We start from the raw sequence: 15,084 nt of genomic DNA, 5'->3' as shown, positions 1-15,084 counted from the left end.
GGAAGGACTTGCAGCTCAGAGGTGCCTTGGATCTTTGTCAGCATTAGATGAAGGGCATCATCTGCAATCACTGCACATTCTGCACTGTTGTGAGTGGGGAGCAGAGAAACCCCTGCTGGCAAAGAAGGCAAAGGGAAGGGCTTCCATAATGTTACTGAAGTGGTCCCTGAGTGCCAGTTTATCTGGCTGTGCCAATGTTCCTGTACTGGCACATGAGAAGGTGCTTGAAGGTTTTCTTGAAAGTGGCATTGCAGAGGGCATAGCAGGCTGGGTTGATGGTGCTATTGACATAGCAGAGCCAGTAGCCAATGTACCACACTGTTTCAGGTACACAGGTCTCACAGAAGGTGTTAATGAGGACCATCACATTGTATGGAGTCCATGTGAGTATGAAGGCTAGCAGGATAGCAAATATGGTACGGGTGACTTTCTTCTCTCGGGCTGCCATCTGGCGCTTCTTCCGTACTTGGCTTCTGGCAATGCTAGCAAACTTCCTGGCAACATTGGCTGGGCGGCTGTTGGCCAGGGAGTTGTGGTTAGAGGCTCCAGCCTTAGCTGGGACGATCTCAATGGCAGTGACACATTCACTCCCAGTCTGCTTGGTGACGATCTTAATCTTGGACCACTTGGAAGTTGGGTTCACCCGTGGGTGGGACGGGCTTTGTCCTTGCCCCGCTGGCAAGATTTCTGTCGTAGGTTTGTCTTTTGTGGTCTGGGTCATACTGACAGTGCTGGACTCATTAGACGTCTCCTTCTCTTCCTGATGGCCAGTGGCCTCTGTCTGTGCTGATGGCTGGTCATCCACTTTCCCATTCCTCACCTCCTCCTTCACCTCCACAGCCCTCTTGGGAGAGTTATTATTGTTCTGTTTGACCAGGGGGCCCTTGAGGAACTTGAGGGACTTGGCTTTCCTCTCTTTCCTGCTTTCAGGCTTATGTCTCCTCACCCTGCTTCTGCTGGCCAGGGAGATGTGGATGTACAGCACTGTCATGATGACTACAGGAAGGTAGAAAGCAGCAATGGCCGTGCCAAAGGTCACTGCTGGGTTGGAGAGGAACTGGATGTAGCATTCCCTCTCAGGGACTGTCCTCTTGCCCACAATGAACTGCCAGAACAAGATGGCAGGGGCCCAGAGAATGAAGGACAATATCCATGCAGCTGCAATCATCAGCCCTGCCATCTTGGTGGTCCTCCTGGCAGGGTACGTCAGGGGCTTGGTGACACAGAAGTACCGGTCAAAGCTGATGATGAGCAGGTTCATGACAGAGGCATTGCTCACCACATAGTCCAGAGCCAGCCACAGGTCACACACCACGGCCCCCAGCGGCCAGTAGCCTTTGATGATGTAGACAGTGTAGAGGTTCATGGAGAAGACCCCAATGATAAGGTCCGCGCAGGCCAGGCTGAAGAGGAAGTAGTTGTTGACGGTCTGGAGCTGTCGGTTCACCTTGATGGAGAGCATCACCAGGATGTTCCCCACCACGGTGACAAGGCTGAGTGAGCCAGTGACTGTGGCAATGAAAACCAGTTCCACTGTCTTGTAGTTGGTGGGAGGCTGGATGGCCACCTCGGAGTGGTTGCCCAGGGTGAAGTTGTCATAGGTCAGGTTGGCCATCTTTGCCTGCCAGGGCTGAGCAGAAAGGTTGTGCATGGAGTCTGCAAGGGGAATGGGGAAAGAAAGGGAGAATATCAGACTTGGCGGCCTGTGATGGCAGCATTTGCTGCCTCCTCAGTTTCCCAGGCCATCACTGCTCTTGGCTAGCGCTCAAAAATCTCATGGCATTCCTGGCCTTTCTCTGCCACTACAGCCTTCCCCCAGAAGTTCTCTGGAGGCAGTTTTTGTGTCCCTTTTTTAGCAGTAGAGGAGGCACACAGGCTACAGAGAGAGAAGCAGGGTCAGGGCTAGGGACAGCCCTTTGACCAGGGTGAGACGATCCTTTTTTGCAGGGCCAGAAACTGCATCCCGGTAGAAGCACAGACCTCGTGTGCCCCAGAGAGGCACACAGAGACCAAAGATCTTCTGGGGAAACAGGGCTGCAGAGCCCAGCAGTGATGCACACACAGCACTCGCTGCTAGAACAGCATGGCATGGAGCCAGTGCTCTGCCTCAGAGATGAGAGTGGGTTTGTGGTATGCCTCAAGCATGTCCTGCTGAGCTCCCCAAAGCACTCCCCAAGAGGGGGGTTAATCCACAAAGCCTGTGCCATGGCCCACTCAGCTCACCTGTGTCTCTGGCAGCAAACAGTTCCTTCTGGAAGATGAAATCTGTGACAAGGAAAACAGCAAGTTACACTACAGCTTCAGACCCAAGGAGTTTGTGTGACTCCCACAATATCTTACTGGGGGCACCGACCTGTCCAATAGGTTGACTGCTCGGATGCAGATGGCTGAAAAGCCAAGGCTGAAAATGGGTAATTTGGTTTGGCCCAGTTCACAGCTAGCCCCAGCAGGTGCAGGAGAGGGAGGGAGTTGCATGAGTGCCATCAGTCAGTGACACTGGTAAGTGATGGCCCTTACCCCAGTCCCACATCACGCTGCAGCTGCTGCCACCCCAGCCATGGAGATGTACAGGGTGAAGTCAGACACCTCAACATGGAATTATTTATGAAAGATGATGAGAATTACGGACAGAAAGACTGCCTTCATCCAAACCAAGATGCCTGTGGTTAACTCCAGAGTAGAGTAGAATGGACCTCTAAAAAAAATCAATAGACCAAAATTGCTGTGTTAGGTTGAAGGGGAATTTCCTGGAAGGTGTAGGAAAAGCAAAGGTGCTGAGAGAGATGGGCTAGACAGAAGAGCTTCCCGCTGGACCTGCCTCTTCTGCACCACATGGACCCCCAAAACATGCTGGGCCTTCAGCAACTTTACCCTGGGTGCTGGGGTCATCCCAACCCCACCAGCCCAGCAAGGGCAGCCTCTCCAGCAGCTCTGCCTGGCGCCCAGGGCAGCGGTCCTGCCGGGCAGCCCATCCAGCCCCATGAGTGCTGCTGCCAGGAACCCCGTAGAAACCAGTGAGCAAGTGGGTGTCCACACAGTGGGAGCCCTTGGCACAACATGTCTCTTCAAGCTGGTGTGGGTGCTGGCTCCCAATGCCTGGGACTCCTGAAGTTGATTTTGCTAAGTGTACAAACATGCCATTAACATGCGCCTCTTCCAAACAGGGTCTGGCAGGCTTTGGGATCAGTTCATCTATTTAAAGTATTTTAAAAGAAATGCCCTTGTCTTTCATTTGTGGTGAGGGTAGAAGATTTCTGCCATCAGCAAGCAGCCAAGGTTTTAATATAACCACTTTCTAAAGAGATGCAGGTATAATTAAATGGAAACATGGCTGCTGAGATGCTAAAGCCAGGCACCAATGTAGCCATTGGGCAGCTTCTGCATTAGCAAGGCTACAGCCACGGTAGTGGTGGAGCTTTTCTTCCAGGTGCAGGGGAAAGAAGTGGGTGAGGGACAAAGAGATACCTCTCTACCATTACCTTCTGAGCCTGTTACACGTGGTCCATGAAGACAAAATACTTTGAAAAGAAAGCAGTACCCTTTGGTACATGCTAAATTCCAGATACCAACAGGGGGAGGAAGCCTAGTGGCATTGCCCAGCTTTACACCCAGCTCCAAGTGCAAGGGATGCATCAAGGGAGGGGGAGAGAGGTTTCTGCTGCCATCCTTCCTGGGCACCCAGCCAGGGATGTCAGAAGAGGTGATAAGTATATAAAATGGCTTAGAAATATATAATCATGGCAGTTTGGGGGTTGATTTCAGTACAATTGAAATGAGTTTTAATTTCTTCACTTTGGTGAGATGGGGAGATTTAACTGTCATTCTTGTAACAGCTAATCAAACTGATCAGACAACCTAGCAATCATGCAGACATCTACCCCAGCTCTTCCAAGAAGAATCTGAAAATCTTGAAAAGAAACCTTTCTATTGTCTCTGCTAAAATGAGGGTTTCACTTTTCTCACTTTTGTTCATGAACCAGCCTCCTCTTCTAAGTGCATCTAATTAATTATCGGCCTTGACAGGGGCTCGTGTTCTCAGTTTTGTGGAGTGGGTTGAGATGGACTTTTCTTACTTTGGGCAACTGTTTATACAGGTCACGAGACAAGCAGGAAAGGCTGACGCAGACCCACACACGTGCGTTTGGATGCCACCCAGAGGTCATGCTGCAAAATGGTGTGATGAGGCAGAGGCAATCGCAGCCCCAGGGTGGAGGGCTTAAACGGGCATTTTGAAAATGAACCTTCACCGAATAGCAAAAATAAAGCAATCACCCGTGTGAGGGAAGGAGGGGGAGTGAAAATGCTTAAAGGTGTGAGGATACATACAGCACAGACATACAGCAACACATACAAGTTGAAGATGTGTACACCACTCACCTCGCCTCAGATGCCCTGACTCTGCCATCCCCCAGCTCACTGGGCGTCCCTTTTTTCCCCCATTTCCTGCTCTCTTCATCCAGCTATCTCACTCTTCTGTCTGCTACTCCCTCTCTGAACTCACTGGGACAGCTCTGCACTGCCTTTGCCTTCCTGAGTAGGGCAGGCAGCTCAGTCCAGAGCTGGGAGTAGGCCAAGGATGTTACAAATTTGTTAGGGCTCGGAGCAGTTGACCAAGCCATGCATCACGCTTACATAGGCACTGGGGATAGATCCTGCCATTTGCCTTTGACATGGAGAGTATCCAGGTTGGGCAGGTAGGGCCTGGGTAGGGACACAGCCCTCAGGCAATCACAGATCTGTCTGCATCTGCATGATGTATCTGAGGATGGAGAGAGCACACGAGAGCTGTGGTGCTGTGACAAACTCACCAGTGTGACTGCATTTCCACCCTCATGCCAGCCACGTCATTGTTCCCAATTCTGTGAAGCCCCCAGACACCAAGGAAGCTCTTCAGGCCCTGGGGTCTCCCTGCTAAATGTCTCCCATGTGTATCCCAGTGCCCAGCTCTCGCTGCCTGCACCTCCAGGAGCACATTTCTTCTCTCCCTCCCCTCATGCACCCCCCATCACCCTCCTTGTCTCCATCCTCTTTTGCCTCCCACCTTCATGATGACATTGCAGATAGGAAGGAGACTTAGCCTTTGCAAGGCTCGGAGATCACTTCAGAAGGGCTCCTGGGGCTGAGGCCCCTATCTGTGACACCAATTGGCTTTTCAGCCTGTTCATGTCATCCTATGTCTGCAGTGCTCAGTGGGTGCTCTGCCACGCTTGCTTGCACCAGCCAGCTACAGCAAAATTCCTCAGACTTTTGGCAATGATTTATGGTTGGTTTTCTCCTCTCCACCAAAGCCATTAGGAGTCTCCAACTCTTCACCAAGAGCATCTTTGGGGCTAAGGGTTTCTGTGGCTGCTGCAGAGCTCAGCAATTGCATCATCAAGATAGTGAAACACCTTTCCCTTCCCACACAGCATCTTGCATGTTATGGATGAAGACATAAGGCACAGGTAGCCACAGATTCAAGCAGAGAAGGTTGTAATTTGGATGGGGTCCAACTATTTTGGGCAGCGCTTGGCACAGCAGGGTCCCCATTGCTGCCTGAAATCGTAGGTGCCACCACTGTTGGGTGAGGAGACAGCTCCAGAACAAGAGAGCAAAGCCAGTGCTGCCCACCCCTCCTCAGTCACAGGGTGACATCCAATGACACAGCAGAAAACTCCGGCTATTTCCTTGCTGCACACCTTATATGCAATTCCAGCAAGCCTTGCCAGACTCTCAGCTCCTGCAAACTGCCTTACAGCCTGTTGCCAGGTAGAAAAGGCAAAAGCCCTGTCATGGACTGCTGATGATCTTCCTGTACCCAAAAAGTCTGAATTAGCTAGAAGGTGGTGCTCCACTAGGTGCAGTTAGTGACTGAGCACCTGCTGAGCACTCAACTCCTGCCTCTGCTCTCTGTGTGGAAGGAGCTGATCACCCTCCCCATCAGTGTGGCGAAGACAATTGGAGAGGCTGGTATTTACACACACCCATATGATGGTGGCACCTCAAATTATGGGATGAGCTCCTGGACCAAGCAGCCCTACTGTCCCAGTGTTCCCTGCCTTTCCTCCCTGTGCTGCACAGCCTCCCTCTGCCCCTCCACAGCCTGTGTCCCTCATGTCACCACCAGCCATGCCGCTTCCTGTTTTGACACTGCCTCCATCCCAGTCTCAACCTCAGTGCTGGGGGAAGTGGGTGTGGTGGTGGGGGTAGAGCCACATCTGATCCACATGCAGCTTGAAGCAAGATCTCTGGGAATGATCAGGGCTGTGCACACACCCAGTGTGCTCTGCAAGCATCCCCACCATAAAACAAGCCCCACACTCATACACCAGCCTGGGGAGAAAGACGTTTAGAGGAAGGAGAGGAATTAGAGGAACCCTTACTTTAAGAGCCGCTTATGAGTGTGAGCTGCTCCCAGAGGAGATGGGCCTTTGATCTGCATTGGTTTGGAGCAACAGCAAAACTGAAGAGACCTCAAGCCCAGGGACAGGATGGGGTGGCTGTGGCTGCCAGATCCTGGTTGGCTAGATCCTGTGGTGCTGGATCCTTGCTGGCTCTTGGTGCTGCTTGTCTCCAGGAGGAAGGGAAGCTGACCCCCTCCACTGCAGGCACGTCCCAGGAGAAGGCACACATCACCCCCTGCTCTGGCTGGATGCAGAAGGCTGGGCTAGTGCACATCACCTTTGGTGTCACAGTTGGAAAGAGCCTGGCCAGCCCCACGGCAGCCCCCTGCTTGTCTTTGCCTTCCTAAAAGTGCCGAGAGGATGAAAATCTTAATGGGATTAGTCCTGTCATATCAAACTGCTGATGTGATGTGGGTCTGGGCAGTTAGTTCAGCCATCACCACACTGATGAGAGGAGAGAGGAAAAGGAGGGAATAGAAGATGCTGAACATTTATGGCTCATACCCATAAAGGGAAGAGATACTCAGAGAGGGGTGACAGTTTGTGGTGCTAATTGCATTATCTAATAGCTGTTAATTAGCTCCTGAATCATGGCACCAGTTTAGAGCTAGTGAAGGATTGTTCTGGTTGACAGATTCACACTCCTCAGAGTGTGAAAACAGAGTTCCTAGACACTGCTAACTGTGTATTGTAGAAATACAATACACAGGAGAGGACCAAGGGGAGGCCCTGTGCCTGGCAGGGGGAGGGTTGTTGTCAGGTTACTTCCGTGCCTCTGCATCGGGAATGAGGAAAAAATAAACAACCAGAAAAACAGAAAGGAGATGAGAGATGAGGGTCCAAATGTTATGTTAAAATGGCAGGGCTCCCCCTGCCCTCCTGGCTCCAGCTGGTGGCTGTGCTTTCACTCCTCTGGCACATCAAGGTTTGATGGACCCCTGAAGTCCTTATCCTGCTCCAAGGGAGATCTGAGCCATCATGGCACAGGAATAGTTTCTTGTCAGTAGCATATGGGGTGGTTCTGGGCATTTTATTTTTCCACTGAATAATTTATTCCTCTTTCTTCCTCTGCTATTCAACTGGTTCTCATGAGGCAAAGCAAAGTCCTCCATCCCTACATACTGAGAGTCTCTGATAGCTTTTCCTGGAGCCACTGGAAAAGCAGTGAGCAGAGTATCACAGGAGTGGCCAGCTTCTGGGGGGAGGTGAGGGGGCCAGAGAACCCCCTGTTCTTGACACGTGTTTGTACATCAGGTTTTGAAAATTCACTGTGTCTAGGGCCAGAAGGGAGTGTTGAAGTTTTGTATCTCACCACCTGCCCCAAGCAAGCCAGGAGCTCCCCTGCCTTCACTGCTGCTTGTAACTATGTGGCTATTGTTGTGTTTCAGAGTAAAACAGGCACTGCATCCAAGGTGGCACGCACTTGGCTGTGAGAAGCACTTGCAGGTCAGAGCCATGGCTTATGAGCTGCTCATGTAGGTAGTGCCCAGCCCATCAGGCTCACCAGCATCCTAGAGCTGGCACAGCTGCAACCCCTGCCCAAACTGGCCCCCTGGCTCTTGTCTGTATCCTTAATGTGCCCTGTTGCATACACAGCTTGTAAGAGGCCACACTAGCGTTACCAGACAAGAAGCGAGCTGGTGAAAAAGTGTTTTTAAAAAAGTGATTGAAAGTCACTTCTACAAATAGCACACCAGCACACTGGTCACTCTGACAATTAATTAACTGTCTGTCACCCAATTATTAGTCCAAATAAATAACCTATCAGTGGAATGCTATCAGCAAGTGTGCACGGCAAATGCCATGCAAGCCAAAGTCCAGCCTTACCCGGCAGTGCCCAGCCTGCAGCTCCCAGGCACCAGCGGCTCCCCCAGCAGGTCCCACGCCTGCGCTGGCTCCGATGGGTAACATCATGGAGGGAGAAGGCTCACCATGGCAGCATCCCATAGTGGGGCAGAGGAAGACACAGTGCCCTCCCCCCGAGTGCCCTCTTGACTGCCCCAGGGCAGCTCTCAGCCGGTGGCAGACCTCAGCCCATGCCACTGAGCCAGGAAGGTGCTGGGCTTCCAGCTGAGCCTGGGCTGGAGCCACACTTCCCCCCTCCCATCCACTGCATTAATGCTCTCTGCCTCAGAGAGATGCTCACGTTCTTTTGTATGCCTGGGCTGAATCTTTAACAGAACCCAGCTGTTTCAAGGCAGTGCAACAGAAATAACCCTGCTGCAGCTACAGGTCCCGCTGCCGGGAAGGGCTTTGGGATCAGCCGGCAGAGGGGAAGGAGGGAGAGAGGGAGGATTACAGCAACAAGTGACTACTTGGATTAGCTGGGCTTTCCCCAGGGAGAGGTTAGTGGCTGGGATCAGACGCCTGTAGGAGAGACAGTGGTGGAGGGGAGACTGGTGGTTAGAGGTCCAGGAGTTGCAAGATCCCAAGTCTGTTTGCTTAGAAAAGCAGCTCCCACTGCCCCAGGGACAGGCCTTGCCTGGGGAAACCAAGGGGGAAGGACTCAGCCTCTCTTTGGGGAAGCCCCCTCACCCTGCCACTGCCCCACACAGCCATGGTTGCCCACACCAGGTCCCCACCACCCACATAGGGAATCAGCCCCCTCAGCCCCATCCCAGGAGCCAGTGCTGGTGCTGAATAAGGCAGGGGCTGGCCCCCATGCAGAGGCCTGCAGCACCCTGCACTCGCCCTCTTTGTCCCCCCGGGGTCCCCCTAAGCCATAGGGTGGGGATGCAGCTCAAACAGTCAGGGATGCAGTGTTGCTCTGGCAGAGCATCCGTGTCAGTAGAGCAGGGAGAACATGTTTCTTTGTAACTCTTCCCAGAGCTGAGGTATCATAGGGCACCTCATCTGAAATTTTAAATACCTGACAACGGAAATGAGAGCCCCCTACTCCGTGCAGCAGGGTGAGGCTCTGTGGGGCTTTGAGAGGACGAATGAACCAGCTGAGCAATAGGTGAGAGAAAAGAGATCTGATGCCCTAAGCCAAGCACAGAAAATTGGGCAAGGGCAAGGACCCTACTGGATGGATGTGTATGTGAGAGAGGAGAGCCCTAGTCCTGGGGACAGATAGCATGCGGGAATCTTTGAGGTGCTAATGAAAAAGGAATGAAAATATGAGACCGCACTTGGCCACAAGACCTGCCAGATGGTTTGGAGTTGGAGGTGATGCCTGAGCGAAGGTACAGACTGAGGGAGAGGAGCTACAGCAGAAGGTGGTCAGGAGAGACTAGAGCACGGACAAGCAGAACGGGAAGTGTGGGGGCCAGGGGAGGAGAGCAGGTAGGAAATCCCCATCCACAGTGACAACAGAGGAGGGGAGGGATGGAGAAGAAGGAGGTGGGAATAGTTTCAGACTGCCAGGGAAGGATTACATATCTCCCCTGCAGAAAAGCCCTAAGAAAACCTGAGAAGGAGAGACCTTACACAGAGATATTGCCTGCAAACCTCTCACTGATGCCTTCCCCTAAGGCTCCTACCACCTCCTGGCTCAGCAGAGCTGTGCTGGGCTGGAAACCTTTGTGGGCTGCAGCTCTGGCTCAGACGCTCTGGCTCAGACAGTCTGGCTCTGCCTAGGAGTCACCTCTCTCATGGCAGGATGGTGGTCTCCACCCTGTCATAGCCCCACACTAATGCTGCAGGCAGCACTCCTCAGCATTGGGCTGGGGTTTTAGCCATCTCATTGCCTGTGACTGCACATAGTAACAGAGGGCTTCATAAGTTGAGCATCACTTGGTGGGTGATCTGTGCTCTGCGAGCAGTGTAGAGACCACTGTGCTAAACGCTGTTTCTAAGTGCTGCAGAAAGATAGGCCCAAGGCCAGGCAACTCATGCATGTTGTCAGACAAAGGCTGATGCCAGAAGAGTTTCGTTGCTCTCCCCTCCTCTCTGCACACATGCATGCACTTTTTTGGCTTTAATTGGGACTGCACATGATGTAACTGCCAGCAGAGCAAGGATCCAAACTAGCCCAGAAGCACTAGAGACGCTCCTTCCCATCTCAGTCATGCAAAGATCCTTCAGGGATCTTTATCCCTCCTCGGCAGAGCTAGCCTGACGCACTGCCTGGGACTTGGGAGCAAACATCAACATTGGGAGGGTCTGCAAGCAAGGGGTCAGTGAAGCACGGCGCCATGCATGCCTCTAGAGAGCTGCCCTGTGACCTGGAGAGGATGTGAGGGCCCGGGACATCGTGTTTGCAGAGTGATATTTTCAGACCTCAGCATTGCACAACTGAAGCTCTGAGTTTCCCATAGACAAGTCAATTTAATTCTGCTTAAGGAGCCTAAAGACATTAACCCATTAACTGGCCAACACAAACCAACTTTGCCATGAACCTTAAATCTGCTGATGACATTTTGCCTCCAGACACTTCCAGCTGAGGTACCTGTGCCAGTCTCCAGCTACCTCCTCTGCCAAGGTGCAAGGTGCTATAAAATACATTAGATTTAATAGCAGATGTGGTACCAGAGGGGCTGCTTCTCTGCCTGGCTTTCTTGGCTAGAGGTGCACAGCCAGCTTTGATAGCTCGGTAACGTGGCGATAGCTCTGGCCAAGCCTGCTGTGCATGAGGAGCGCCATGGTTTACACTGAGTCCTGCCTTTAAAGGACAAATTTCCCAGCTGCTGCCCTTCTTTCATCAGCTGACCTGGGATGAAACTCCTCTTCGAGGCTCTTGAATAAAAGTAAACAGAGCTGTGGTTCCCCTTGTCCCTCTCCAGCTCTCTCTGAGTCATGGAAACAGCGCCTGGGGTGGGAGAGGTTCCTCTGCAGCTGCACATCTCAGCCTGCCTAACGCTGGTGCAGGGGGGTGGGAAGGGAACAGACACTTGGGCATCTTTGCTGCTACCTCATGCACCAAGTGGGACTGGAGCTAACATTGCACAGGACATAAAGGAGTGATGGGAACAGGATCACAGTAAGGCAGAAGGGCCGGTGTTGCTCCCACAGCTCTGATTTGCAGGACCTCCAGCAATAGTTTTGGGGATTGCCAGGGGGACAAGGCTCTGTGCCTACAGCCATTGCATTTGCAGGCTTGGACAGGCTGGTGATGTCAATTTTCTCCACAAACTTACATCATGCAAGGTACAAAGTGAGCCTTTGTTGGAGTTTCTCCTCTGTGCAGTGCAGCCTCAGGGCTAAAGGCATCTCTGGAGGGTCCCGGGAGCAGCCCTGGAGCGAAGGTGTGAGCAGCTGTGCCCAGCACGCAAGGGGTCAGGCTGGGGAGCATCTCCAGCAGAGCCTCATCTGCTCATGCTCACTGTGCCAGGGGACTCGGGGTCTGAACGCAGGTCAAATGATTGTCCTAGCACAGAGACAAGTCCCAAGAGGAACAGTGCATTGATCCGCAGGCAAGGTGGGATGGCTGCCAACACACACAGACAGAGGGCTTCCAGGTGTCTCTAGCAAGAGGGACAGGGACTGGTCAGGTGTCTGCTCCTAAAACCCTACTTCTAAGCATCAAGGGGAGGATCTGTAGATGAGACACCTTGCTCCGTGCTCCTGCACCAGCAAGATTCTGAAGTGGGGCAGCCTGCCCAGGGAACACTCGCCACAAATTCATTTCTCCAGGAAGTGCCTAACTCCTCCTTGAAGCTTCAGCAACTGAATTTGTCCGAATACAGGCCAAGGGTTCACCTCACTACATTCAAAGGTCTGGATGCAGCAAGACTTTGCTGTGCCTAGAGGGCTAAAGGGGTGTTGTGGTGGGTAGTGCTCCCAGGGACAGTTAAGGCTGGCACACTCTTCCACTTGGCTATGAGCTAGATAACAGCCATCCATTAAGACCCTCACTGCCTGGCCTGCGGGGGCCCTGGGCAGTAAAACACGAGTCTTCCTAGAAACTGGTGTCTGTTTTCTGACTGGTCACCTGAATCCTTCAGATGAAGGATGGATTTGGCGTGGCTCCAATCACCATTTTGAAGAGGCTTCAACACTGCCTGAGTGCGGAGCCCCACCTCACCACAGACACCTGGCACATTTGTGGTGGGTGCTGGTGCTTGGGCAGGCTAAGGAGCAGGCAGCAGGGGATGCTGGGATAAGGTTGAAGAGTGGAGAGGAAGTCGATGGGAATGATCAGGTCCAATACTTCCACTTCTTTGCTGCGCCAGGCCCTACACTCTCGCATCTCCCCGAAACATGTCCTTTAAATATGCACTTTTAGAGCAGCCCAGAATGGATGCTGAAATGTAAAGCAAACCTTCTCCCTTGGCTTACTGGAGAGCAACAAGGGCATAGACCTGTGTCAGACTGAGCAGCAATTGGCTCAAGGACAATGCCCGCCTCTCCAGAAGATGCCCGTCAAAAGCCCTGATTTAGCGTGCCAAGGAGAAGGGGTCAGTTTGCATACATGAAACTCTTGTTGTGTGTCCATGATGCGGAAAGAGGAGCTGCGTTTGTGCAGAAAGCAGCAACCCCTTGAATACAGCCTCCATTTCCCTCTCCTCTCACTATTGCTCTCCCCGCTGCCTTTGCAGAGCTCTGCTTGCAGAACTGTGTCTGCCACCTCAGCCGTGCATTCACCAAACCTCTTCAACTCTGTGGATGCTGCTGGCCAGGTCTCAGCAGGGCAGGCAGAGAAGGACTCCACACAAAGGTGTGCTAGGGACTGCTCTGCATCAGCCACTCCTCCTGGTCTCACTATTTTTCTTCCCTGTTTTTGCCTTTTTTCTTTCTTTTTTTTCCTTTTTTTCCCCTAGGGAGATGTTTGTAATTTTAATTTAAAAAAGCAAAGAAACAAAACCCCAGCCATGACAAAACCTGACATCAATAAGATGCTCGTGGGGACGGTTAAAAGAGAAAAACCATGCTCCTTCTGCAAACTCAGAGTAATTGGATCACAGGATTAATTAATCATTTCAGTTCATTTCTCTTCTATGAAAGAAAACAGACTGACCCACTGAGACAGGTATGCCCCCATGTGAATAAACAAACCACTTTTACTGGTAGCCCTCCCCCTCCTTCTCCAGCCAGCTTTCCTCTGTGCCCACTCACCGAGTTACTCCTGGGGCTGCCGCTGCTCTGTCCAGCAGATCTGGAAACTTGCTGCTGGCTCTGAGCAAGAGCACATTGGCTTGGGTCCCAAAGGAATTGGGGGCTACTGCACACACCTGCTCCCATCCCCACCTTCCCCATCCAGGGCTCTGACCACTGGCTACAAATCCAGCTGAAGAGTGAACCAGGAATAGGTCACTGATTCTTAGGATCTCCACTGGATGCTCTGCTCTTTGGTGGGATGCCCATGGGGGCCTAGTCCAGGCTGGAGCAGCAGCAGGTGCTCAGATCACAGAAGTCAGGGTGTTAGGAAACAGGAGGTGATGCCCAGCAGTAGTGACAGCAAAAAGCATCTTGCTGTCACCTGTGATTTCAACGTGAGCATTGTCACTGGTGATGTTTTACCAAAAGCCTGGCTCTAAGACTCTGGTATCTGAGTATTTTGATAGGTACTGTCAGCATCAACAAGCCACCCAACTGCATTGGTACTAACCCTTCCAACCCCTCTGCTCATTCTACAAGTTGTGGTAGGAGAAGCCAGGCCACTCTTGGAGGTCACTCGAGGCACTTGTGACAAAACATGGAGCCTCCAAATGCCCAGTTGGTGCCAACTGCCACAGGGCACAAGGGAACTCTGCTCCTCCTTCCCATAGAAGTATCTATGGCAAGAACTGCTTTCTGATTTGAAGCCAATGTCATAATTTTGGGAAGAAAGAAGGGTGTGGCTGCCTGACCCATGTCCATGATGGGTCAACGGAGAACAGAGTACAGCTCTGTCATTACCAGCAGGGAGGGTGCAGCAGGGCCAGAAAGGGCTAAAGGGAAGATAGGATCCACACCAGGTGAGAGAAGGGGCAAGATCTGCCTCGTTTGCAATGCCCAACCTGGCAAAGGGCTCTGTGGAGAGAGGGAAAACTTCTGCCTAGTCATGTCCTGGGAGGTGGCCACCACAGCTAGAGAGGTTTGTCCAGCATGGGGACAAAGTATCCAAAACATATGGGATTGTGTCCCTACTGCTCTTGTTGGAATAGTGAAGGAAGCAAAGAAAGCGTGCAGGTAGTTTCTCACCCAGAATATCTCCTTCCCGGAGAAGGCACCAGGGGGGCAAATAACCCCCGTCCTGGGTTTCCTGCTGGGGGGGTGACTGCCCCGGGGGTTGCAGGCTGCTCATATACTCGACTCAGGTTGCCGACAGGGCCGTTTCCTCGGTGACAGGAGGGATCCGAGGTTCCGACGATGATGGATATCGGGAACGGTGTTGGTTTGGATGGGAGCAGGGAAGGGGGTGCCAGACATAGCCCCGGTGCCCTGTCAGGACCGCACAGCTCTACACATCCCGGGGCAGTGAACCAATGCGGGGGTTCCGACCCGCGGGGCAGCCCGGGGTTCCCGGAGGGACGCGGAGGGGTGGGAAAGTTGGCAGAGAGACATGGCACCTGGGGCGACCAGGTGCCATATCCCCCGGGATGCGTACCTCCCTCCCCATGCACCCTAAAGCCATGCTGACGCCCCCGGCAGGGACTATCCGGGGGATGCCCTGCGCCCGCCCCGCGCACACGGAGCCCCCGAGCAGCGACTCACCGGGCAGCCCAGCCCAGGGCGCGCCGCCGCCCGCCGCCGAGCGGTTCTCAGCGGCCATGGTGCCGCGCCGAGCACGCTGCCGCGCCGCCGGGGGCTCCGGCTGGCATGGCCCGGCCAGCTCCCG

General features: G+C 52.9%; 1 protein-coding gene across 1 annotated transcript; it reads right to left on the bottom strand.

Moving 5' to 3' along the window:
* Positions 1-6: 6 nt before the first annotated feature.
* CHRM4 (cholinergic receptor muscarinic 4) lies at positions 7-15,084 on the bottom strand. Its single transcript, XM_027705845.1, has 3 exons — positions 14,961-15,084; positions 2,224-2,265; positions 7-1,656 (listed from the first exon to the last, which is right to left on the bottom strand). Exons 1-3 carry the CDS (start codon positions 15,016-15,018, stop codon positions 179-181), a joined length of 1,578 nt encoding a protein of 525 aa, XP_027561646.1. The 5' UTR covers positions 15,019-15,084; the 3' UTR covers positions 7-178.

The sequence above is a fragment of the Neopelma chrysocephalum genome, unplaced genomic scaffold (genome assembly GCF_003984885.1).
Source record: "Neopelma chrysocephalum unplaced genomic scaffold, ASM398488v2 Primary Assembly neopelma1_24, whole genome shotgun sequence".
Taxonomy (NCBI): domain Eukaryota; kingdom Metazoa; phylum Chordata; class Aves; order Passeriformes; family Pipridae; genus Neopelma; species Neopelma chrysocephalum.
The sequence above is the reverse complement of the archived record's forward strand: the minus strand, read 5'-3'. Positions and strand labels throughout refer to the sequence as shown.

Bases quoted from the DNA above. Each gene is read 5' to 3' on its own strand.
- CHRM4 (XM_027705845.1), bottom strand. From the start codon at position 15,018: ATGGCCGCTGAGAACCGCTCGGCGGCGGGCGGCGGCGCGCCCTGGGCT. The intron at 2,266-14,960 runs GTGAGTCGCTGC...TCCTTGTCACAG, and splicing joins GCCCTGGGCTGGGCTGCCCG to ATTTCATCTTCCAGAAGGAA. The intron at 1,657-2,223 runs GTGAGCTGAGTG...TTCCCCTTGCAG, and splicing joins GTTTGCTGCCAGAGACACAG to ACTCCATGCACAACCTTTCT.